Genomic DNA, 24,660 nt, shown 5'->3' with positions numbered 1-24,660 from the left:
TTCATTCTTTCCTTTACACGGATCAGTCGTCCTGGTCCCTTTGCAGAAAAACAGCCCCAAAGCATGATGTTTCCACCCCCATGCTTCACAGTAGGTATGGTGTTCTTTGGATGCAACTCAGCATTCTTTGTCCTCCAAACACGACGAGTTGAGTTTTTACCAAAAAGTTATATTTTGGTTTCATCTGACCATATGACATTCTCCCAATCCTCTTCTGGATCATCCAAATGCACTCTAGCAAACTTCAGACGGGCCTGGACATGTACTGGCTTAAGCAGGGGGACACGTCTCGCACTGCAGGATTTGAGTCCCTGGCGGCGTAGTGTGTTACTGATGGTAGGCTTTGTTACTTTGGTCCCAGCTCTCTGCAGGTCATTCACTAGGTCCCCCCGTGTGGTTCTGGGATTTTTGCTCACCGTTCTTGTGATCATTTTGACCCCACGGGGTGAGATCTTGCGTGGAGCCCCAGATCGAGGGAGATTATCAGTGGTCTTGTATGTCTTCCATTTCCTAATAATTGCTCCCACAGTTGATTTCTTCAAACCAAGCTACTTACCTATTGCAGATTCAGTCTTCCCAGCCTGGTGCAGGTCTACAATTTTGTTTCTGGTGTCCTTTGACAGCTCTTTGGTCTTGGCCATAGTGGAGTTTGGAGTGTGACTGTTTGAGGTTGTGGACAGGTGTCTTTATACTGATAACAAGTTCAAATAGGTGCCATTAATACAGGTAACGAGTGGAGGACAGAGAAACCTCTTAAAGAAGAAGTTACAGGTCTGTGAGAGCCAAAAATCTTGCTTGTTTGTAGGTGACCAAATACTTATTTTCCACCATAATTTGCAAATAAATTCATTAAAAATCCTACAATGTGATTTTCTGGATTTTTTTTCCTCAATTTGTCTGTCATAATTGATGTGTACCTATGATGAAAATTACAGGCCTCTCTCATCTTTTTAAGTGGGAGAACTTGCACAATTGGTGGCTGACTAAATACTTTTTTTCCCCACTGTATGTATGTGTGTGTGTATATATGTATGTATGTGTGTGTGTATATATGTATGTGTGTGTGTGTGTGTATATATGTATGTGTGTATATATATATATATATATATATATATATATATATATATATATATATATATATATATATATATATATAAAATAAAACATGGGGTATTGGAAGTGATGCAGACAATTACATTGATGGAAGTTACAATCTATCTGCAATATTAAGCTGATCTACCCCCCCAAAAAAATATATATATATATTGATTCAACCAAGCAAGTGTTCTTTCACCATGAACCAGTTTGGTGCCTTATTTAATTAACACCTATCTCCACAGTTCTGGCAGGACAGTGATGCAACTTCACTACTGAAGAAGAAAACAAAAATTAGTGCCAGATGGAAACAACAACCAATAAGCTTCTGACACCCTGCATTACACATTGGGAGAATCATGTCACTATTCAGAAACCTCCATGCATGGACAGAGCAATAAATAAAACAAAGAAAGTGATTGAATTGACACTACCATATATTTTTTATACTTACATTCTGTTCCAGCTTAGTGTACTCTGTGGTTTTGGGCCGGTGTCCCGATCTCGACCTCTTTCCATCGACGCAAAAGGTTATGATCTGGCAAAAATAGACAATAATAGGCCTGTTTCACATCTTGTTTCATTGACCGTTATCTTACATCTTTTTATCAAACACATTCATGATATCACTAGTGTCTTGGATTTGCTTGTTTTGGAGGCATCTTTTCATGGTCTAATTACCCAGATTATGACTAAGAATCAAAAGCTGTAATGTGTAAATTAGGAGCCAAGTACCTTCTGCTTGTTGTGGTAGCTAATGTAGAGCACTGCCACAAACACAGTTGTACACACAATGTAAGCAAAGAAGTGACTGCTCTCTGCCTCATCACGCAGGCCATGGAAGTTATACTTTCCAGCTTCAGGTTCCTTTCCAGTAGATGCTCTTGCTTCTAGTTCCTTTCCAGTAGGTGCGCCTGCTTCTGGTTCCTTTCCAGTAGATGGTATTGGTGCTGGTGGCAGTTTATTTCCAGTAGATGCTCCCGCTTCAGGTTTCTTTCCAGTAGATGCTCCTGCTTCTGGTTCCTTTCCAGTAGGTGCGCCTGCTTCTGGTTCCTTTCCAGTAGATGGTATTGGTGCTGGTAGCAGTTTCTTTCCAGTAGATGCTCCTGCTTCTGGTTCCTTTCCAGTAGGTGCGCCTGCTTCTGGTTCCTTTCCAGTAGATGGTCTTGGTGCTGGTGGCAGTTTATTTCCAGTAGATGCTCCCGCTTCAGGTTCCTTTCCAGTAGATACTCCTGCTTCCTTTCCAGTAGGTGCTCCTGCTTCTGGTTCCTTTCCAGTAGATGGTGCTGGTGGCAGTTTATTTCCAGTAGATGCTCCTGCTTCTGGTTCCTTTCCAGTAGATGCTCCTGCTTCTGGTTCCTTTCCAGTAGGTGCGCCTGCTTCTGGTTCCTTTCCAGTAGATGGTCTTGGTGCTGGTGGCAGTTTATTTCCAGTAGATGCTCCCGCTTCAGGTTCCTTTCCAGTAGATGCTCCTGCTTCCTTTCCAGTAGGTGCTTCTGGTTCCTTTCCAGTAGATGGTGCTGGTGGCAGTTTCTTTCCAGTAGATGCTCCTGCTTCTGGTTCCTTTCCAGTAGATGCTCCTGCTTCTGGTTCCTTTTCAGTAGATGGTATTGCGTCTGGTTCCTTTCTAGTAGGTGCTCCTGCTTCTGGTTCCTTTCCAGTAGGTGCTCCCGCTTCAGGTTCCTTTCCAGTAGATGGTCTTGCTTCTGGTTCCTTTCCAGTAGGTGCTCCTACGTCTGGTTCCTTTCCAGTAGATGGTCTTGCTTCTGGTTCCTTTCCAGTAGGTGCTCCCGCTTCAGGTTCCTTTCCAGTAGATGGTCTTGCTTCTGGTTCCTTTCCAGTAGGTGCTCCCGCTTCAGGTTCCTTTCCAGTAGATGCTCCTGCTTCTGGTTCCTTTCCAGTAGATGCGCCTGCTTCTGGTTCCTTTCCAGTAGATGCTCCTGCTTCTGGTTCCTTTCCAGTAGATGCGCCTGCTTCTGGTTCCTTTCCAGTAGATGGTCTTGGTGCTGGTGGCAGTTTATTTCCAGTAGATGCTCCCGCTTCAGGTTCCTTTCCAGTAAATGCTCCTGCTTCCTTTCCAGTAGGTGCTCCTGCTTCTGGTTCCTTTCCAGTAGATGGTGCTGGTGGCAGTTTCTTTCCAGTAGATGCTCCTGCTTCTGGTTCCTTTCCAGTAGATACTCCTGCTTCTGGTTCCTTTTCAGTAGATGGTCTTGCTTCTGGTTCCTTTCCAGTAGGTGCTCCCGCTTCATGTTCCTTTCCAGTAGATGGTCTTGCTTCTGGTTCCTTTCCAGTAGGTGCTCCTACGTCTGGTTCCTTTCCAGTAGATGGTCTTGCTTCTGGTTCCTTTCCAGTAGGTGCTCCCGCTTCAGGTTTCTTTCCAGTATATGCTCCTGCTTCTGGTTCCTTTCCAGTAGGTGCTCCTGCTTCTGGTTCCTTTCCAGTAGATGGTCCTGGTGCTGGTGGCAGTTTCTTTCCAGTAGGTGCTCCTGCTTCTGGTTCCTTTCCAGTATGTGCTCCTGCTTCTGGTTCCTTTCCAGTAGATGCTCCTGCTTCTGGTTCCTTTCCAGTAGATGCTCCTGCTTCTGGTTCCTTTCCAGTAGATGGTCCTGGTGCTGGTGGTAGTTTCTTTCCAGTAGATATTCCCACTTCTGGTTCCTTTCCATTAGATGCTCCTGCTTCCTTTCCAGTAGGTGCTCCTGCTCCTGCTTCCTTTCCAGTAGGTGCTCCTGCTTCTGGTTCCTTTCCAGTAGGAGGTTCCTGGTGCTGGTTCCTTTCCAGTAGAGGTTCCTGGTGCTGAGTTTTCCTTTGCAGAGCACCTGTAGATTTAACACACTACATTAACATGTTGAGCTGATTAAATGCATTTGCTGGACTGCCTAGTGAAAATTAAACTGACTGCAGCTACAGTTTTCCTAATTAATCAGACTGTAATACCAATTCTTTGTATGGGTCATTTCAGCAAGTCATGACACCCACCATCTCAGATCATTCTGAAATCATTTCTGTAGTTAGAAACAGATAAGATTAGCATTCCTGAAACATTATTTAGTAGAAATGTTATTAAGCTAATTGATTGCACCCAAATTGGCCCTTTAAAATGTATAGGAGTGTCACGATCGTCGACAGATGAAGCGGACCAAGGCGCAGCGTGATAAGCGTACATTCTTTATTAAGTACACACACGAACCAAAACAACAAACGAAACGATACGTGAAGTCCTAGGTTATACACAAAACCTTACGGAACAAGATCCCACAAAATACTAGTGAAAACAGGCTGCCTAAGTATGGTCCCCAATCAGAGACAACGAGCTACAGCTGCCTCTGATTGGGAACCACCCTGGCCAACATAGATCTAAATGATCTAGAACGAAAACATAGAAAATGTAACAGAAACTCCACACCCTGGCTCAACATTTAAGAGTCCCCCGAGCCAGGGCGTGACAAGGAGTCACATAATATTAAATTAATAAAGTACCCAACATCTGATTTGGACCAAACTTCTTCCTACAATGAGCAAGACATGAGGAATTTAATAAAATGGTCACAAGCCACCCACAGATGTTGGGTACTATATTAAATGTGGTACTTTCACAGTTTTATGGTAAATAATGCAAGCAACTTTAAGATGGCTAATTTCTATGAACAGGGTGAAAAAAACATCATCAGATTCAAAAGGAATACATTACAAAGGATGAAAAACCAGAAGGCTAAGCCAAGCAGCTCCATACTACTTGTCAAACAGAGAACCAATACTGTATATTGGTTGTTGGAATGGGATTGTGGTGGGTCTGTGGGTGGCTTTTGATCATTTTATTGGATTCCTCATGTCCTACTCATTGTTACAAAGAATTATGGTCCAAATCGGATGTTAGGTACTATATTTATTGACGATTATATGAATCCTATAAATCAAAATGGCCAATTTGGGTGCAATCAATTAGCTTCATTTCTCAGAGATCGAATTATATTTCAACAAAATGTTTCAGAAATGCTAATCTTAACTGTTAACTACAGAAAGAATTTCAGAACAATCTGAGATGGTGGGTGTAAAATCATTTTTCTTGTGCTTTTTGAAGTGGAATGACTTGTATACACTGAGTATAGGACACCTGCTCTTTCCATGACAGACTGACCAGTTGAATGCAAACTCATTCCACGGAGGGCCGAGTGTCTGCGGGTTTTCACTTCACCCTTGTACTTGATTGATGAGTTAAGGTCACTAATTGTAAGGAAATCCCCTCACCTGGTTGTCTAGGTCTTAATTGAAAGGAAAACCCCAAAACCTGCAGACACTCAGTCCTCCGTGGAATGAGTTTGACACCCCTGGTGTAGATGAAGGGGAGGAGACGAGTTAAAGTAGGATTTTTAAGCGTTGAGACAATTGAGACGGATTGCATGTATGCGCCATTCAGAAGGTGAATGGGCAAGACAAATGATTTAAGTGCTTTTAACGGGGTATGGTAGTAGGTGCCAGGCGCTCTGGTTTGTATCAAGAACTGGAACGCTGCTAGGTTTTTCACATTCAACAGTTTCCCGTGTGTATCAAGAATGGTTGACCACCGAAAGGACATCCAGCCAACTTGAAACACCTGTGTGAAGCATTGGAGTCAACATGAGCCAGCATCCCTGTGGAACGCTTTCGACACCTTGTAGGGTCCATGCCCTGACAAATTGAGTCTGTTCTGAAGGCAAAAGGGGAGGGTGCAACTCAATATTAGGAAGGTGTTCCTAATGTTTGGTATACTCAGTCAAACAAAGCACTTAAAAAATGTGGAAAGTTTCTTTACAAGCCAGAATGCTGAATAAAATTACATTTGGACTTTCTCTACCAGTTGTCTGTGCGGTTGGTCCTTCAGTGGGTCAAAACCATGTAAACACCTGCAAGACTTCGATTAGTATGCATGCATCGCATGCATGTACTTCCGTCTTGTGCACGTGCCTTAGGTCACAAGCAAATAAAATCTTGATTGACCCACACAGAGACCCGCGTTTTGAAGTCAGTTTAATAATACTTTCCTGTGGATATGGTCTCAAATTTCAACCCACTGAAGGACCAACCCCACGGACAATCGGCAGAGTAACTTAAAATATAATTGTATTCAACATTCGTGACAAACAAGGGACGTTTTAGGTTTTTTCTATGCAATTGTGCATGGCTAAGCTGTAACCAACAGAGTGGAGCAGAGACATCGATTCGCCCAAGGTCAAAACCACTCCATGGTGAAGGAAGTTTCTGATTAACTCCACCAACAGAGTGGAGCATATTATTATTATTATTTTGTAGTTTTTGTAGTTGTCGTTCTGAACCTACTGCCCCCAAATCGTCGTGACATCGCCAAGTTCGCCACCCCCTAAATGTTCAGATAAGCATGATATTCACTTTTTTTATCCTATTTATTGAATATCAGTTATCGGTGGAATTATCGGCCGATAGCGTTAAAAGGCCAATATCGGCTGATAATAATCGGTGAACCGGGCCCTATACTTTAGCCACAGAGGCAGGGCTCTATGCTGACATTTTTACAAGGAGCACATGTACTCCTAAGTTGAAAAATGTAGGACCACACAAATAAATTTAGGAGCACAATTAAAGTATTTGAGGAAGAGTGTTTTTATGATAAGAAATGACAAAAAAAAATAAAAGTGTTCCATGCTCAATCAAGTACAATGTACCCTAAAATATTTGAGTCAACTTAGGTGAGACAACAATGTTCAGCTGCCCCTTTAAGGGGCAGGCCATTACTGTGGTGGGACTCGCATGTCTGTCTGAGTAGCCTTAGCAGAGTTGCGAACAGGGCATAACATTTCGTTTTTGGTCCACCTGTCACGCCCTGACTCAGGGGACTCGTATATGTTGAGTCAGGGTGTGTATATTCTTTGTTGTGTTTATTCTATGTTGTCGTTCTAGTATGTATAGATCTATGTTGGCCGGTGTGGTTCCCAATCAGAGGCAGCTGTCGCTCGTTGTCTCTGATTGGGGATCATACTTAGGCAGCCTATTGGCACTGTCTAGTTGTGGGATCTTGTTCCAGTTAAGGTTTGTTGTGTGTCTACCTTAGGACTTCACGGTTCGTTTATTGTTTTGTCGTGTGTTTATTAAGTTGAATAAACATGTACGCATATCACGCTGCGCCTTGGTCTGACCCGTCATTGAACGAACCTGACACCACCAGCCACTGTGGCAGGTAGATTTAAAAAAATCGACCAGCCACTCAAGATTTTTTACCAGACAAAATATTAGTTTTTTGCTAAAATTACACCAACAAAACACAAAAAAATAGATGAGCCTGCGTTGTAATGTTTCTAAAACAATAAAGGTATTGCTAGTAAGAAGTAATGTGGTATATTGTTTAATTACATTTTTTGTGACCTGAGTCTTTTAACCAAAATATTACAGACGAGACAATGATGTTCACCTGCCCATTTAAGGGTGGGAGGTTACCGTGGTAGCGCAACTCAAGTCATGTTTGTGCCTGTGAGATTTAGTCTGACTAGTAAAAGTGTTGTTTTCTCTTCCCTAGCAGTTGAAACTCAAACACAGAAAAACCTAGCTTGTGAACAAAACAATGTAAATAGCCAAGAAACACAAGGACAAAGTCTCACTTCAGTAGACTTTTGTTTCAAGTCAATTAGACCAACTTTTATGCCTGTGCACTGCTCTTCTAAAAATGAATATTTCACTCATGTTGCTGGCTGCGCAGCACGCAAGGTGGAATAGGCTATTTAGGATTCGTAGTTCTTTGATTTTGTGCGATTCATTTAACAGCTATGAAACAAAAATGTCAGAAATACTTTGAAAACAGCTACTGCAGCATTTATTTTACTATAAATGTGATCATACTTGACTTTTTATTCACAAATGCAAGTGAAATGCTTGCACTGTGGAGCCCTGACCACCCGCTAACGTGGCTGGTGAAATATACATTTTACTCGCCAATGCCAAAATCTACCCGCAGTTGGCGGGTGTTAATTTTAGGCCCTGGTTGCCAACAACTGGAAGTTCCGGTTTTCAGGGGAAATGGAAGAGAGAGCCTGTGACGCGATGTCTGCTTTTGGATGTTAACAGAGAGTAAGAGGTAAAGAGAGAGGCCCAACTCGGCGGAAAAGCTGTCTCCCTCCAGCAGGTGGTGTTTTTTCGTTTTTTTTTTTAATTGGGTAAAAAAAAAACAATGGCTTATTTGCTACATGAGGTTTATTTGATTGAACAGAAGTTTCATAATACTTAGGTTGTTACGAGTGTGCTGATATAAGTAGGACACGTGACATCCCCTCAACTTTGAGAAAAAACACTTTATATCAGAGTTGTCTCAAGGTGGCTAGTATCTTTCAAAACATACCCAAATCAAAAACCGTGGATTGATAGCAGCCTTGTAGGAAAACTGAAAGAGAGATGCTGCTTATAAATAGGGTAAGGTGACCGGGGACAATAGTTTGGTTAAACAGTACAAATATGACTTACGCAGATCGATCAAGATGGCGAACACACAAGTATAGAGACAAAGTGGAGGAGCAATTCAGTGGGTCGGACACAAGGAGTATGTGGCAGGGGCTCCTAACGATCACGGATTACAAAAAGAAAGCCAGTCACATCACAGTCACCAACGCCACCCTACCGGACGAGCAAAACACCTTTTTCTCAAGATTTGAGCACAATGATCCTGAGCTGCCGAGGAGAGCCCCCGATGACAACATGGACTACAAACCCACAGTCTCCACTGAGGACGTATGTAAGTCATTCAAACGTGTTAACCCTCGCACGGCTGCCGGCCCAGACGGCATCTCTAGCCGTGCCCCTCGGTGCATGTGCAGACCAGCTGGCTGTTGTGTTCTGACATTTTCAATCTTTCCCTAGGCCCAGACGGCATTTCTAGCTGTGCCCTCAGAGCATGTGCAGACCAGCTGCTGTTTCTTTTTTTGAAATTGTTTTATTGTTTTTTATTTAACTCAAAACAAATGACATTTTATTGGTCTCACACACATTTTTTGCAGACGCTATTGCGGGTGTAGCGAAATGCTTATGTTCCTAGCTCCAACAGTGCAGTAGTATCTAACAATTCACAACAATACACACAACTCTAAAAGTAAAATAATGGAATTAAAGAAATATATCAATATTAGGATGAGCAATGTCGGAGTGGCATTGACTAAAATACAATAGAATAGAATACAGTATATACATATGAAATGAGTAAAGCAGTATGTAAACATTATTAAAGTGACTAGTGTTCCATTATTAAAGTGACCAGTGATTCCATGTCTATGTATATAGGGCAGCAGCCTCTAAGGTGCAGGGTTGAGTAACCGGGTGGTAGCCGGCTAATAATGGCTATTTATCAGTCTGATGGCCTTGAGATAGAAGCTGTTTTTCAGTCTCTCGGTCCCAGCTTTGATGCACCAGTACTGACCTCGCCTTCTGGATGATAGCGGGTGAACAGGCAGTGGCTTGGGTGGTTGATGTCCTTGATGATCTTTTTGGCCTTCCTGTGACATCAGGTGCTGTAGGTGTCCTGGAGGGCAGGCAGTATGCCCCCGGTGATGCATTGGGCAGACCGCACCAACCTCTGGAGAGACCTGCGGCTGCGGGCGACGCAGTTGCCATACCACGCGGTGATACAGCCCGACAGGATGCTCTCAATTGTGCATCTGTAAAAGTTTCTGAGGTTCTTAGGGGCCAAGCTGAATTTCATCAGCCTCCTGAGGTTGAAGAGCCGCTGTTGCGCCTTCTTCTCCACACTGTCTGTGAGGGTGGACCATTTCAGATTGTCAGTGATGTGTAAGCCGAGGAACTTGAAGCTTTTGACCTTCTCCACTGCGGTCCCGTCGATGTGGATAGGGGCGTGCTCACTGGTCATGCTGCTGCTCCCCCTATGGTAATTCCACCCCACCCCCCCAGTCTTTACTCTGCCTTCATTTAATGGACATACACTACCGTTCAAAAGTTTGGGGTCACTTAGAAATGTCCTTGTTTTCCATGAAAACATACATTAAATGTTTGTTTGAATAGGAAATATAGCAAAATGAATAGGAAATGTAGTCATTTACAAGGTTAGAAATAATGATTTTTAAGATAAATAATAATTGTGTCCTTCAAACTTTGCTTTCATCAAAGAATCCTCCATTTGCAGCAATTTCAGCCTTGCAGACCTTTGGCATTCTAGTCGTCAATTTGTTGAGGTAAGCTGAAGAGATTTCACCCCATGCTTCCTGAAGCACCTCTCACAAGTTGGATTGGCTTGATGGGCACTTCTTACGTACCATACGGTCAAGCTGCTCCCACAACAGCCTAATAAGGTTGAGATCCGGTGACTTTGCTGGCCACTCCATTATAGACAGAATACCAGCTGACTGCTTCTTCTCTAAATAGTTCTTGCATAGTTTGGAGCTGTGCTTTGGGTCATTGTCCTGTTGTAGGTGGAAATTGGCACCAATCAAGCGCCGTCCACAGGGTATGGCATGGCGTTGCAAAATGGAGAGATAGCCTTCCTTCTTCAAGATCCCTTTTACCCTGTACAAATCTCCCACTTTACCACCACCAAAGCACCCCCAGACCATCACATTGCCTCCACCATGCTTGACAGATGGCATCAAGCAATCCTCCAGCATCTTTTCATTTGGTCTGCGTCTCACAAATGTTCTTCTTTGTGATCCGAACACCTCAAACTTTGATTAGTTTGTCAATTTTTTCCAATCTTCCTCTGTCCAGTGTCTGTGTTCTTTTTCCCATCTTAATCTTTTCTTTTTATTGGCCAGTCTGAGATATGGCTTTTTCTTGCAACTCTGCCTAGAAGGTCAGCATCCCGGAGTCGCCTCTTCACTGTTGACGTTGAGACTGGTGTTTTGCGGGTACTATTTAATGAAGCTGCCAGTTGAGGACCTGTGAGGCATCGGTTTCTTAAACTAGACACTCTAATGTATTTGTCCTCTTGCTCAGTTGTGCACCGGGGCCTCCCACTCCTCTTTCTATTCTGGTTAGAGCCAGTTTGCGCTGTTCTGTGAAGGGAGTAGTACACAGCGTTGTACGAGATCTTCAGTTTCTTGGCAATTTCTTGCATGGAATAGCCTTCATTTCTCAGAACAAGAATAGACTGACGAGTTTCAGAAGAAAGTTATTTGTTTCTGGCCATATTGATCCTGTAATCGAACGCACAATTGCTGATGCTCCAGACACTCAACTAGTCTCAAGAAGGCCAGTTTTAATGCTTCTTTAAATCAGCACAACAGTTTTCAGCTGTGCTAACATAATTACTTGGATTAGCAAACACAACGTGCCATTGGTACACAAGACTGATGGTTGCTGATAATGGGCCTCTGTACGCCTATGTAGATATTCCATAAAAAAATCAGCCGTTTCCAGCTACAATAGCCATTTACACTGTATTTCTGATCAATTTGATGTTATTTTAATGGACAAGAAAATTGCTTTTCTTTCGAAAACAAGGGACATTTCTAAGTGACCAAAAACTTTTGAACGGTAGTGTATATTTATTCATCACTGCCACAGTTGTTACAATTTTTATTATTTTATTTCACTTAATCCTGCCTATAGGGGAGAGGTTGTTGTCCTGGCCGTGTGGTGCCAGGACAACAACCTCTCCCTCAACGTAATCAAAACAAAGGAGATGATTGTGGACTACAGGAAAAAGAAGAGGACCAAGCACGCCCCCATTCACATCGACAGGGCTGTAGTGGAGCAGATTGAGAGCTTCAAGTTCCTTGGTGTCCACATCACCAACAAATTAACATGGTCCAAGCACACCAAGACAATCGTGAAGAGAGCACGACAAAACCTATTCCCCCTAAGGAGACTGAAAAGATTTGGCATGGGTCCTCAGATTCTCAAAAGGTTCTACAGCTGCACGAGAGCATCCTGACTAGTTGCATCACTGCCTGGTATGGCAAGTGCTCGGCCTGCGACTGCAAGGCACTACAGAGGGTAGTGTGTACAGCCCAGTACATTACTGGGGCCAAGCTTCCTGCCATCCAGAACCTCTATACCAGGCGGTGTCAGAAGAAGGCCCTAAAAATTGTCAAAGACTCCAGCCACCCTAGTCATAGACTGTTCTCTCTGCTACTGCACGGCAAGCGGTGCCGGAGCTCCAAGTCTAGGTCCAAGAGGCTTCTAAACAGCTTCTACCCCCAAGCCATAAGACACCTGAACATCTAATCAAATGGCTACCCTGACAAATGGCAACCCCTCTTTTACACTGCTGCTACTCTCTGTTTATTATCTATGCATAGTCACTTTAATAACTCTACCTACATGTACATATTACCTCGACTAACCGGTGCCCCCGCACATTAACTCAGTACCGGTACCCCCTGTATACAGCCTCGCTATTGTTATTTTACTGCTGCTCTTTAATTATGAGTTACTTTTATATTTTTTCGGTATTCTTTATTAAAACTGCATTGTTGGTTAATGGCTTGTAAGTAAGCATTTCACTGTAAGGTCTACACCTGTTGTATTCAGCACATGTGACATAACATTTGATGTTGAAGCTCAAAGCCTAAAATGTTCACTGTACCCTGCAATCACACCTGCAACCCTGTACATGTGACTATTAAACAATCTGAATCTATGCATATTCATGGCATGAGGCTAGTAGTATAGCATCTCTCTCCATTGAATGCAGGCAGATGACATCAACAACCCTCATCGAATATTCAAAAAAGTATTAAAATAATGAGAAGTCCAAAGAAAAGAAAGGCGGGAGCTAGACAGCCTGCCGTGTCGCTTAGTGGACAACGACTCCCATTGTTAGGGCGGAGCGACAAGTATCTTGTCAGTATATCCATAATCTTTTACGTTAACAAGGCGACACTCCATCTTAACTCCTCCTTCACATTTCATGGATTTGTTGAACAGTGCAGAAGAGAACCTCCCTTCTTTTACGCCTGGCTACGTTAGGTTAGTCTGTGAGAGATTCGATTCTCAGACATCTCTTCCTAGCAGCTGAGCAAGCTCAAACAAACATTGAAAAACAACCTAGTGTAGTCAAAAAATAGAGTGAACAAATGTGTGTGCGTCTAGCGATGTTGGCATGTTGATTCATTTTGGCATTGTCCGGCTGGATGGCTGTATACAGTGAGGGAAAAAAGTATTTGATCCCCTGCTGATTTTGTATGTTTGCCCGCTGACAATGAAATGATCAGTCTATAATTTTAATGGTAGGTTTATTTGAACAGTGAGAGACAGAATAACAACAAAAAAATCAAAAGAAACGCATGTCAAAAATGTTATAAATTGATTTGCATTTTAATGAGGGAAATAAGTATTTGACCCCCTCTCAATCAGAAAGATTTCTGGCTCCCAGGTGTCTTATATAATAATATGCCATTTAGCATACAGGTAACGAGAAAGGGAGTGCTCCTAATCTCAGCTTGTTACCTGTATAAAAGACACCTGTCCACAGAAGCAATCAATCAATCAGATTCCAAACTCTCCACCATGGCCAAGACCAAAGAGCTCTCCAAGGATGTCAGGGACAAGATTGTAGACCTACAGTGGGGGAAAAAAGTATTTAGTCAGCCACCAATTGTGCAAGTTCTCCCACTTAAAAAGATGAGAGAGGCCTGTAATTTTCATCATAGGTACACGTCAACTATGACAGACAAAATGAGAAAAAAAATTCCAGAAAATCACATTGTAGGATTTTTAATGAATTTATTTGCAAATTATGGTGGAAAATAAGTATTTTGATGAAAATTACAGGCCTCTCTCATCTTTTTAAGTGGGAGAACTTGCACAATTGGTGGCTGACTAAATACTTTTTTTCCCCACTGTACATAAGGCTGGAATGGGCTACAAGACCATTGCCAAGCAGCTTGGTGAGAAGGTGACAACAGTTGGTGCGATTATTCACAAATGGAAGAAACACAAAATAACTGTCAATCTCCCTCAGCCTGGGGCTCCATGCAAGATCTCACCTCGTGGAGTTGCAATGATCATGAAAACGGTGAGTAAGTAGTCTAGAACTACATGGGAGGATCTTGTCAATGATCTCAAGGCAGCTGGGACCATAGTCACAAAGAAAACAATTGGTAACACACTACGCCGTGAAGGACTGAAATCCTGCAGCGGCCGCAAGGTCCCCCTGCTCAAGAAAGCACATATACATGCCCATCTGAAGTTTGCCAATGAACATCTGAATGATTCAGAGGAGAACTGGGTGAAAGTGTTGTGGTCAGATGAGACCAAAATCAAGCTCTTTGGCATCAACTCAACTCGCCGTGTTTGGAGGAGGAATGCTGCCTATGACCCCAAGAACACCATCCCCACCGTCAAACATGGAGGTGGAAACATTATGCTTTGGGGGTGTTTTTCTGCTAAGGGGACAGGACAACTTCACCGCATCAAAGGGACGATGGACGGGGCCATGTACCGTCAAATCTTGGGTGAGAACCTCCTTCCCTCAGCCAGGGCATTGAAAATGGGTCGTGGATGGGTATTCCAGCATGACAATGACCCAAAACACACGGCCAAGGCAACAAAGGAGTGGCTCAAGAAGAAGCACATTAAAAGTCCTGGAGTGGCCTAGCCAGTCTCCAGACCTTAATCCCATAGAAAATCTGTGGAGGGAGCTGAAGGTTCGAGTTGCCAAACGTCAGCCTCGAAACCTTAATGACTTGGAGAAGATCTGCAAAGAGGAGTGGGACAAAATACCTCCTGAGATGTGTGCAAACCTGGTGGCCAACTACAAGAAACGTCTGACCTCTGTGATTGCCAACAAGGGTTTTGCCACCAAGTACTAAGTCATGTTTTGCAGAGGGGTCAAATACTTATTTCCCTCATTAAATTGAAAAATCAATTTATAACAATTTTGACATGTGTTTTTCTGTTTTTTGTTGTTGTTATTCTGTCTCTCACTGTTCAAATAAACCTACCATTAAAATTATAGACTGATCATTTCTTTGTCAGTGGGCAAACGTACAAAATCAGCAGGGGATCAAATTATTTTTTCCCTCACTGTATTTGCATCTCACAGGAGAGAGTCACACCATCGCCGTTGCAATCTTGAGAAAGAGACGTTCCCGTTGCAATCTTGAGAAAGAGACGTTCCCGCGGAAGTCCTGGGTCATTGATGCTAGGAGAGGTGTGATGACTGATAACTTGCATTGACTAAATTACTGTTACTGTGTGAATTAAAATTGTGTTTGGTTTGTTTCAAGAGCTTACAAAGAGCTGCACATTTTGATATGTATTATTGCATTGTATGTTTTCTGGTTGATGTATTTTTCAAGTGACTGGATTGAAATTGTATGTTGGGTTGACTGGTTATCAGGCACATTCCTGTTGCCTGGTCATACCATTCAAATTGAGTTGATTAGATTATAATCTGGGTGTGTTTTCTTGTCTTTTATTTAAACTAGCAAAATGTTAAGAAATGTTAATTCAGGTTGGGGGAACGTTCCCACTTGAATTTGGTTAAAAGGGCAGTGAATTCACTCATACTTGGATAACTTGCTACCAAGCTCCTGTGTTTATCAGACGCGCATATTTTTTTATTTTAGAGATTATTCTGAACTGAAGACACGTGTAACCACATTAAATCTTAGTCTATTGGTGATAGTCATGTACTCTGTCTTATCCTGTAATGTAACATGTATTTCATGTACACTGTAATTGAGTGTCAATTCATTCGTGAAAATGCAACTAATATAATTTATTAGAATAAAACCATTCCTCGTTTTACAGAGTAATCATTTGACTATCTGTCTTTAGTAGGTCTACTGATAGTTGTTAATTACACATAGCACATGTTTGGGTACCAACTTGACATCCCTGAGCTGCTAGTACATTGGTCGCCAGGATTAGCTATTTGTATCGAGCCTCTTAATCATTGCATAATGATGCAAGTTAAACACATGTTCAATATAGTCATACTGAGTCGGTGATGCAATGATTCGCTATCTTGCTAGATCCTCGAGAGAACGACATGGCCTGTTGCATTTATTCATATAGTATTGGAGTCAGATTGATGAATGTAGTTTACTATTATTATTCTACTTAATTTCCATCCAACCTAAATAATGGTGACCCCTCACCCTCAGTCGATGGGGATTTCCACCAACCTACACTAGCGTGTGAACAAAACGATGTAAACTGAACAAAAATATAAAACGCAACATGCAACAATTTTACTAAGTTACAGTTCATACAGTGCATTCGGAAAGTATTCAGACCCCTTGATTTTTTCCACATTTTGTTACTTTACAGCTTTATTCTAAAATTGATAATTGTTTTTTTCTCATCAAGCTACACACAATACCCCATAATGACTAAGCAAAAAACGTTTCTTAGAAACTTAAGCAAATGTATTACAAATTCAAAAACGGAAATATCACATTTACATAAGTATTCAGACCCTTTACGCAATACTTTGTTGAAGCACCTTTGGCAGCGATTACAGCCTTGAGTCTTCCTAGGTACGATGCTACAAGCTTGGCACACATGTATTTGGGGAGGTCCTCCTATTCTTCTCTGCATATCCTCTCAAGCTCTGTCAGGTTGGATGGGGAGCGTAGCTGCACAGCTATTTTCAGGAGGTCTCTCCAGATACAGTTGAAGTCGGAAGTTTACATACACTTAGGTTGGAGTCATTAAAACTCGTTTTTCAACCACTCCACAAATGTCTTCTTAACAAACTATAGTTTTGGCAATTCGGTTAGGACATCTACTTTGTCATTTTTCCAACAATTGTTTACAGACAGATTATTTCACTTATAATTCACTGTATCACAATTCCAGTGGGTCAAAAGTTTACAGTTGACTGTGCTTTTAAACAGCTTGGAAAATTCCAGGAAATGATGTCATGGCTTTAGAAGCTTCTGATAGGCTAATTGACATCATTTGAGTCAATTGGAGGTGTACCTGTGGATGTATTTCAAGGCCTACCTTCAAACTCAGTGCCTCTTTGCTTGACATCATGGGAAAATCAAAATAAATCAGCCAAGACCAAAAAAAATTGTAGACCTCCACAAGTCTGGTTCATCCTTGGGAGCAATTTCCAAACGCCTGAAGGTACCACGTTCATCTGTACAAACAATAGTACGCAAGTATAAACACCATGGGGCCACGCAGCCGTCATACCACTCAGGAAGGAGACGCATTCTGTCTCCTAGAGATGAACGTACTTTGGTGCGAAAAGTGCAAATCAATCCCAGAACAACAGCAAAGGACATTGTGAAGATGTTGGAGGAAACAGGTACAAAAGTATCTATATCCACAGTAAAACAAGTCCTATATCGACATAACCTGAAAGGCCGTTCAGCAAGGAAGAAGCCACTGCTCCAAAACCGCCATAAAAAAGCAAGACTACGGTTTGCAACTGCACATGGGGACAAAGATCGTGCTTTCTGGAGAAATGTCCTCTGGTCTGATGAAACAAAAACATAACTGTTTGCCCATAATGACCATCGTTATGTTTGGAGGAAAAACGAGGTAGCTTGCAAGCCGAAGAACACCATCCCAACCGTGAAGCACGGGGGTGGCAGCATCATGCTGTGGGGGTGCTTTGCTGCAGGAGGGACTGGTGCACTTCACAAAATAGATGGCATCATGAGGAAGGAAAATTATGTGGATATATTGAAGCAACATCTCAAGACATCAGTCAGGAAGTTAAAGGTTGGTCGCAAATGGGTCTTCCAAATGGACAATGACCCCAAGCATACTTCCAAAGTTGTGGCAAAATGGCTTAAAGTCAACAAAGTCAAGGTATTGGAGTGGCCATCACAAAGCCCTGACGTCAATCCTATAGAACATTTGTGGGCAGAACTGAAAAAGTGTGTGCGAGCAAGGAGGCCTACAAACCTGAGTCAGTTACACCAGCTCTGTCAGGAGGAATGGGCCAAATTTACCCAACTTATTGTGGGAAGCTTGTGGAAGGCTACCGGAAACGTTTGACCCAAGTTAAACAATTTAAAGGCAATGCTACCAAATACTAATTGAGTGTATGTAAACTTCTGACCCACTGGGAATGTGATGAAAGAAATAAAAGCTGAAATAAATCACTCTCTCTACTATTATTCTGACATTTCACATTCTTAAAATAAAGTGGTGCTCCTAACTGACCTAAGACAGGGAATTTTTACTAGGATTAAATGTCAGGAATTGTGAAAAACTGAGTTTAAATGTATTTGGCTAAGGTGTATGTAAACTTCCGACTTCAACTGTAGGTTCGATCGGGTTCAAGTCCAGGCTTTGGCTGGGCCACTCAAGGACATTCAGAGACTTGTCCCGAAGCCACTCCTGCGTTGTCTTGGCTTTGTGCTTAGGGTCATTGTCCTGTTGGAAGGTGAACCTTCGCCCCAGTCTGAGGTTCTGAGCAGGTTTTCATCAAAGATCTCTCTGTACTTTGCTCCGTTCATCTTTCCCTACATCCTGACTAGTCTCCCAGTCCCTGCTGCTGAAAAACACCCCCACAGCATGATGCTGCCACCACCATGCTTCACTGTAGGGATGGTGCAAGGTTTCCTCCAGACGTGACGCTTGGCATTCAGGCCAATGAGTTCAATCTTGGTTTCATCAGACCAGAGAAACTTGTTTTTCATGGTCTGAGAGTATATAGGTGCCTTTTGGCAAACTCCAAGCGGGCTGTCATGTGCCTTTTACTGAGGAGTGCCTTCTGTCTGGCCACTCTACCATAAAGGCCTGATTGGTGGAGTGCTGCAGAGATGGTTGTCCTTCTGGTAGATTCTCCCATCTCCACCGAGGAACTCTAGAGCTCTGTCAGCGTGACAATCTGGTTCTTGGTCACCTCCCTGACCAAGGCCCTTCTCCCCAGATTGCTCAGTTTGGCTAGGCGACAAGCTCTAGGAAGAGTCTTGGTGGTTCTAAACTTCTTCCATTTAAGAATGATGGAGGCCACTGTGTTCTTGGGGACCTTCAATGCTGCATACATTTTTTCCTACCGTTCCCCAGATCTGTCCCTTGACACAATCCTGTCTCGGAGCTCGGAGCTCTAAGGACAATTCCCTCGACCTCATGGCTTGATTTTCGCTCTGACATGAACTGTCAACTGTGGGATCTTATATAGACAGGTGTGTGCCTTTCCAAATCATGTCCAATCAATTTAATTTAGCACAGGTGGACTCCAATCAAGTTGTAGAAACATCAAGGATTATCAATGGAAACAGGATGCACCGGAGCTCAATTTCGAGTCTCATAGCAAAGGGTCTGAATAGTTATGTAAATAAAAACCTGTTTTCGCTTTGTCATTATGGGGTATTGTGTGTAGATTGAAGAGGATTTTATTTTTATTTAATCAATTTTAGAATAAGGCTGTAACGTAACAATGTTGAAAAAGTCAAGGGGTCTGAATACTTTCCGAATGCAATGTATAAGGAAATCAGTCAATTGAAATAAATTCATCAGGCCCTAATCTATGGATTTCACATGACTGGGAATACAGATATGAATCTGTTGTTCACAGACACCTTAAAAAAAGGGGGAGGGGTGTGGATCAGAAAACCAGTCAGTATCTGGTGTGACCACCATTTGCCTCAAGCAGTGCGACACATCTCCTTCGCATAGAGTTGATCAGGCTGTTGATTGTGGCCTGTGCAATGTTGTCCCACTCCTCTTCAATGGCTGTGTGAAGTTGCTGGATAGTGAAGGGAACTGGAACATGCTGTCGTACACGTCGATCCAGAGCATCCCAAACATGCTCAATGGGTAACATGTCTGAATATGCAGGCCATGGAAGAACTGGGACATTTTCAGCTTCCATGAGGTTCTGAACCCCCTATTCTCAACCACCGAGAATGGGTGCATATCCGCAGCTATAAACATACCTATCGCGCTTATACAGTGGGGAAAAAAAGTATTTAGTCAGCCACCAATTGTGCAAGTTCTCCCACTTAAAAAGATGAGAGAGGCCTGTAATTTTCATCATAGGTACACGTCAACTATGACAGACAAAATGAGATTTTTTTTCTCCAGAAAATCACATTGTAGGATTTTTTATTTATTTATTTGCAAATTATGGTGGAAAATAAGTATTTGGTCACCTACAAACAAGCAAGATTTCTGGCTCTCACAGACCTGTAACTTCTTCTTTAAGAGGCTCCTCTGTCCTCCACTCGTTACCTGTATTAATGGCACCTGTTTGAACTTGTTATCAGTATAAAAGACACCTGTCCACAACCTCAAACAGTCACACTCCAAACTCCACTATGGCCAAGACCAAAGAGCTGTCAAAGGACACCAGAAACAAAATTGTAGACCTGCACCAGGCTGGGAAGACTGAATCTGCAATAGGTAAGCAGCTTGGTTTGAAGAAATCAACTGTGGGAGCAATTATTAGGAAATGGAAGACATACAAGACCACTGATAATCTCCCTCGATCTGGGGCTCCACGCAAGATCTCACCCTGTGGGGTCAAAATGATCACAAGAACGGTGAGCAAAAATCCCTGAATCACACGGGGGGACCTAGTGAATGACCTGCAGAGAGCTGGGACCAACGTAACAAAGCCTACCATCAGCAACACACTACGCCGCCAGGGACTCAAATCCTGCAGTGCAAGATGTGTCCCCCTGCTTAAGCCAGTACATGTCCAGGCCCGTCTGAAGTTTGCTAGAGTGCATTTGGATGATCCAGAAGAGAATTGGGAGAATGTCATATGGTCAGATGAAACCAAAATAGAACTTTTTGGTAAAAACTAAACTTGGAGGACAAAGAATGCTGAGTTGCATCCAAAGAACACCATACCTACTGTGAAGCATGGGGGTGGAAACATCATGCTTTGGGGCTGTTTTTCTGCAAAGGGACCAGGACGACTGATCTGTGTAAAGGAAAGAATGAATGGGGCCATGTATCGTGAGATTTTGAGTGAAAACCTCCTTCCATCAGCAAGGGCATTGAAGATGAAACGTGGCTGGGTCTTTCAGCATGACAATGATCCCAAACACACTGCCCGGGCAACGAAGGAGTGGCTTCGTAAGAAGCATTTCAAGGTCCTGGAGTGGCCTAGCCAGTCTCCAGATCTCAAACCCATAGAAAATCTTTGGAGGGAGTTGAACGTCTGTGTTGCCCAGTGACAGCCCCAAAACATCACTGCTCTAGAGGAGATCTGCATGGAGGAATGGGCCAAAACACCAGCAACAGTGTGTGAAAACCTTGTGAAGACTTACAGAAAACGTTTGACCTGTGTCTTTGACCTTTGGCTGGGCCACTCAAGGACTTTCACATTCTTGTTCTGAAGCCATTCCAGCATTGCTTTGGCTGTATGCTTTGGGTCATTGTCCTGTTGGAACGTAAATCTTTGCTCCAGTCTAAGGCCATTTGCACTCTGAAGCAGGTTCTCATCAAGGATTTGCCTGTATTTGGCTCTGCCTTTTTGCTAACTCCAGGCGTGCTGTCATGTGCCTTTTTCCTCAGGCGTGGCTTCTGTCTTGCCACTCTCCCATAAAGCTGCAGAGACTGTTGTCCTTCTGGTAGGTTCTCCCATCTCAACCAAGGCAGTCTGTAGTTCTGCCAGAGTGGTCATTGGGTTCTTGGTCACCTCCCTGACCAAGGTCCATCTTGCCCGATTGCTCAGTTTGGTCGGACGGCCAGCTCTAGGCAAAGTATACCACCTCTAGGCAGAGCATACCACCCTGCATCCTACTGCTGGCTTGCCTCTGAAGCTAAGTAGGGCCGGCCCTGGTCGGTCCCTGAATGGGAGACCAGTTGCTGCTGGAAGTAGTGTTGGAGGGCCAGTAGGGGGCACTATTCCCTCTGGTCTAAGGAGATCCCAGGGCAGTGAAGGGAACATTTCCCTGCATATAGTGCCTTCTTTCAGATGGGATGTTAAACGGGTGTCCTCTCTGTGGTCATGAAAAATCCCATGGCACTTATTGTAAGAGTAGGGGTGTTAACCCTGGTGTCATGTGAAAATTCCCAACATGGCCACCTAAGCGGCATATCACTCCTCACCTCTCCACCTGATCACAGTTGTGTGGTGAGCGTTCTGTCACAAAAATGGTCGCTGTGCATCACCCAGGTGGGTGCTACACATTGGTGGTGGATGAGTTTCCCCCTACTATGTAAAGCGATTTGAGTACCTCAATTGGTAGAAAAGCGCTATATAAATCAAATGAATTATTAGCTCCATATTTTTTTCAATTTGTCAATGATGGAGACCACTGTGCTCTTGGAAACTTTCAACACTCTAGAAACTGTTCTATACCCTTCCCCAGATATATGCCTCATCACAATTCTATCTCGGATATCTACAGACAGTTCCTTGGACTTCATGGCATAGTTTCTGCTCTGCCATGCACTGTCAACTTTGGGACCTTATATGTTTCTTTCTAAATCATGTCCAAACAATTGAATTGGCCACAGGTGGACTCCAATCAAGTTGTAGCAACGTCAAGGACTATCAAAGGAAATTGGATGCACGTGAGCTCAATTTGGAGTGTCATAGCAAAGTGGTATGAATATTTATGTAAATGAGATATTTCTGCATTTCATTTTCAATAAATGTGCTAAAAGAATCTAAAAACATGTTTTCACTTTGTCATTATGGGGTATTGTGTGAATTCAGGCTGTAACACAACAAAATGTAGAATGAGTCAAAAGGTATGAATACTCTGAAGGCACTGTAGGCTCATTCTGTTTAGGACAACCCAGGGTATAACACCATGTCATCTTGTAACTGTACATCAAACATAGTGATCATAAACGTTGACACTGTATATTACATGAGTTTTATGATATGGAAATGTGAAGTGCACATTTGGACTCACGGGTGTTTGGCTTGTTTGTATGACATCAAAGCGGTATTTATTTATTATAATCCTCAACGTGTCATCTTTCAAAATGCATTGAGTCCTCGTAATTTACAGCCTTTCCCTCACTCAGACAACAAAAAAAGTTGCCCAATTAGAAGCAGAGATGGGGCAACACGCTGTGCTCAAGTTCAGAACGGCTCCCAGTCAAAACCCATACTGAGCTGTGAAGTGGAGACCCTGAGTTCTGACATCATGTATAGCATGTTACAGTACAGCCACTGCGTTCCCATTTAGGCGTTTATCAGTGTCCAAATCTGCCATTTTCAACCCATATACGGGTAGGAGTGTAAAGGTTGAGAGAATGCCAAGAGAGTGCAAAGCTGTCATCAAGGCAAAGGGTGGCTACTTTGAAGAATCTCAAATATAAAATATTTTGATTTGTTTAACACTTTTGGTTACTACATGATTCCATATGTGTTATTTCCTCGTTTTGATGTCTTCACTAATAGTAAAAATAAAGAAAAACGCTTGAATGAGTAGGTGTGTCCAAACTTTTGACTGGTACTGTATATATACACACACACACACACAGCATTAGTAGGTCAAACGAACGACTAAAATTAAGGAGTCACTCAAAAAAACGAATCATGACTCGAGTCAGTAAAAAAAAAAACGTTCTTCATCACTATCTGGAACGCGCCCACACCCGAATACATGAGAAAGAAAACTGCAGCAGAGTATTTACAGTTTTTAAACCAAAACATGGATTAAAAACTAGCTATGTGGCACTGTCAGTCTTGTGTCCGATTTAGCAAGTTCCCTCCATCCAACAATGATTTGATAAGATTAGCTACTTAGCCAGTTAGGTATAACATTAGGCTACCAGCAAAACTAACTAATTGGGGGTAGCTAACGTTAGCCTTGTCATGTTCTAACGTCCCTCTGATCAAATTGATTATCTAACGTTAGATAGCCAGTCTCGGTACCCAGCACACGTTAAAGCAAAATACTATGTGGTCAAAGTTATTGTAACGTCACTGAGGGTAAAATACATTTATAAAAAGTAACATTTATCAGCAGTATGGCATGCACCCGGTCTAGGCTAATTCAGATTAGCAGATTGATAGACCTAAATTAGCTAGCTAGATATTTGGCAAAATCTGAACTCACCTCTGACACCACCAGACAAATAAACCAACACAACAAACAGTAATATTGTCCGCATTGTGACTTTGAGGCAACACCAACCTATCTAGCTATAAGAAATTACAACTACACATAAGAGCGTCTGGTAAATGAAAGCTTTCCCGTAAATGCTTGGCTCATAGGTCATGATAAATCAAATTGTGACATTAACCACTTCCTTCCTTCACTATTCTTGGATTGCAAAACCAGTGGTGTACTCATTAGTAGGATTCCGTTGTAAAACATTTAGCAACGGAAACGTTTACTCTAGGAACCAAACGGAAGCCGAGCCAATGAAACTGGGAAGGACCTACCTGTATTTGTCCACTAGAAACGCTCGTTTCCGTTGTAAAGCGTTTTGCATCGGAACCCGAGGAATGAATACACCCCAGGTCTAACATAGTATGTGGCGCACTGCTGCTGCTGCTGCTACCACGCACAAATTGAATCAGTTTCAACAAAAGATAGATTATGAACTCTCGAGTTTCAAAATCAGATGTTTTTTTATACGTTAATAATAGGTTATGCAAACTGGATGTCTTTTCTCGGCCAATTGCAATATTTGAAGGAATCCAGCAGAGATCAGTACAGGCCTTCTGATGGTGTGATGAACCTTGACTTTGATCATCCAGCCTTGACGTATTTCTGAGCACCTCCAAGA

At 42.7% G+C, this 24,660-nt stretch overlaps 1 protein-coding gene across 1 annotated transcript; it reads right to left on the bottom strand.

Annotated features, from left to right (window-relative positions):
* Positions 1-1,224: 1,224 nt before the first annotated feature.
* Positions 1,225-24,175, bottom strand: LOC121587349 (basic proline-rich protein). The gene is made up of 4 exons (XM_041904252.2): positions 23,985-24,175; positions 1,831-3,911; positions 1,550-1,633; positions 1,225-1,370 (listed from the first exon to the last, which is right to left on the bottom strand). The coding sequence occupies exons 1-4, from the start codon at positions 24,037-24,039 to the stop codon at positions 1,368-1,370; spliced, it is 2,223 nt and encodes a 740-aa protein (XP_041760186.1). The 5' UTR covers positions 24,040-24,175; the 3' UTR covers positions 1,225-1,367.
* Positions 24,176-24,660: the final 485 nt, after the last annotated feature.

This window comes from Coregonus clupeaformis, chromosome 18 (genome assembly GCF_020615455.1).
Source record: "Coregonus clupeaformis isolate EN_2021a chromosome 18, ASM2061545v1, whole genome shotgun sequence".
Lineage (NCBI taxonomy): Eukaryota > Metazoa > Chordata > Actinopteri > Salmoniformes > Salmonidae > Coregonus > Coregonus clupeaformis.
This window is presented reverse-complemented; position numbering and strand designations above follow the sequence as displayed.

What these genes read in the sequence shown, in the direction of transcription:
- LOC121587349 (XM_041904252.2), bottom strand. Translation starts at nt 24,039, where the DNA reads ATGCGGACAATATTACTGTTTGTTGTGTTGGTTTATTTGTCTGGTGGT. An exon ending in TTTGTCTGGTGGTGTCAGAG is followed by an intron (nt 3,912 to 23,984) that starts GTGAGTTCAGAT and finishes TTAAATCTACAG; the next exon opens with GTGCTCTGCAAAGGAAAACT. An exon ending in GCTACCACAACAAGCAGAAG is followed by an intron (nt 1,634 to 1,830) that starts GTACTTGGCTCC and finishes TATTTTTGCCAG; the next exon opens with ATCATAACCTTTTGCGTCGA.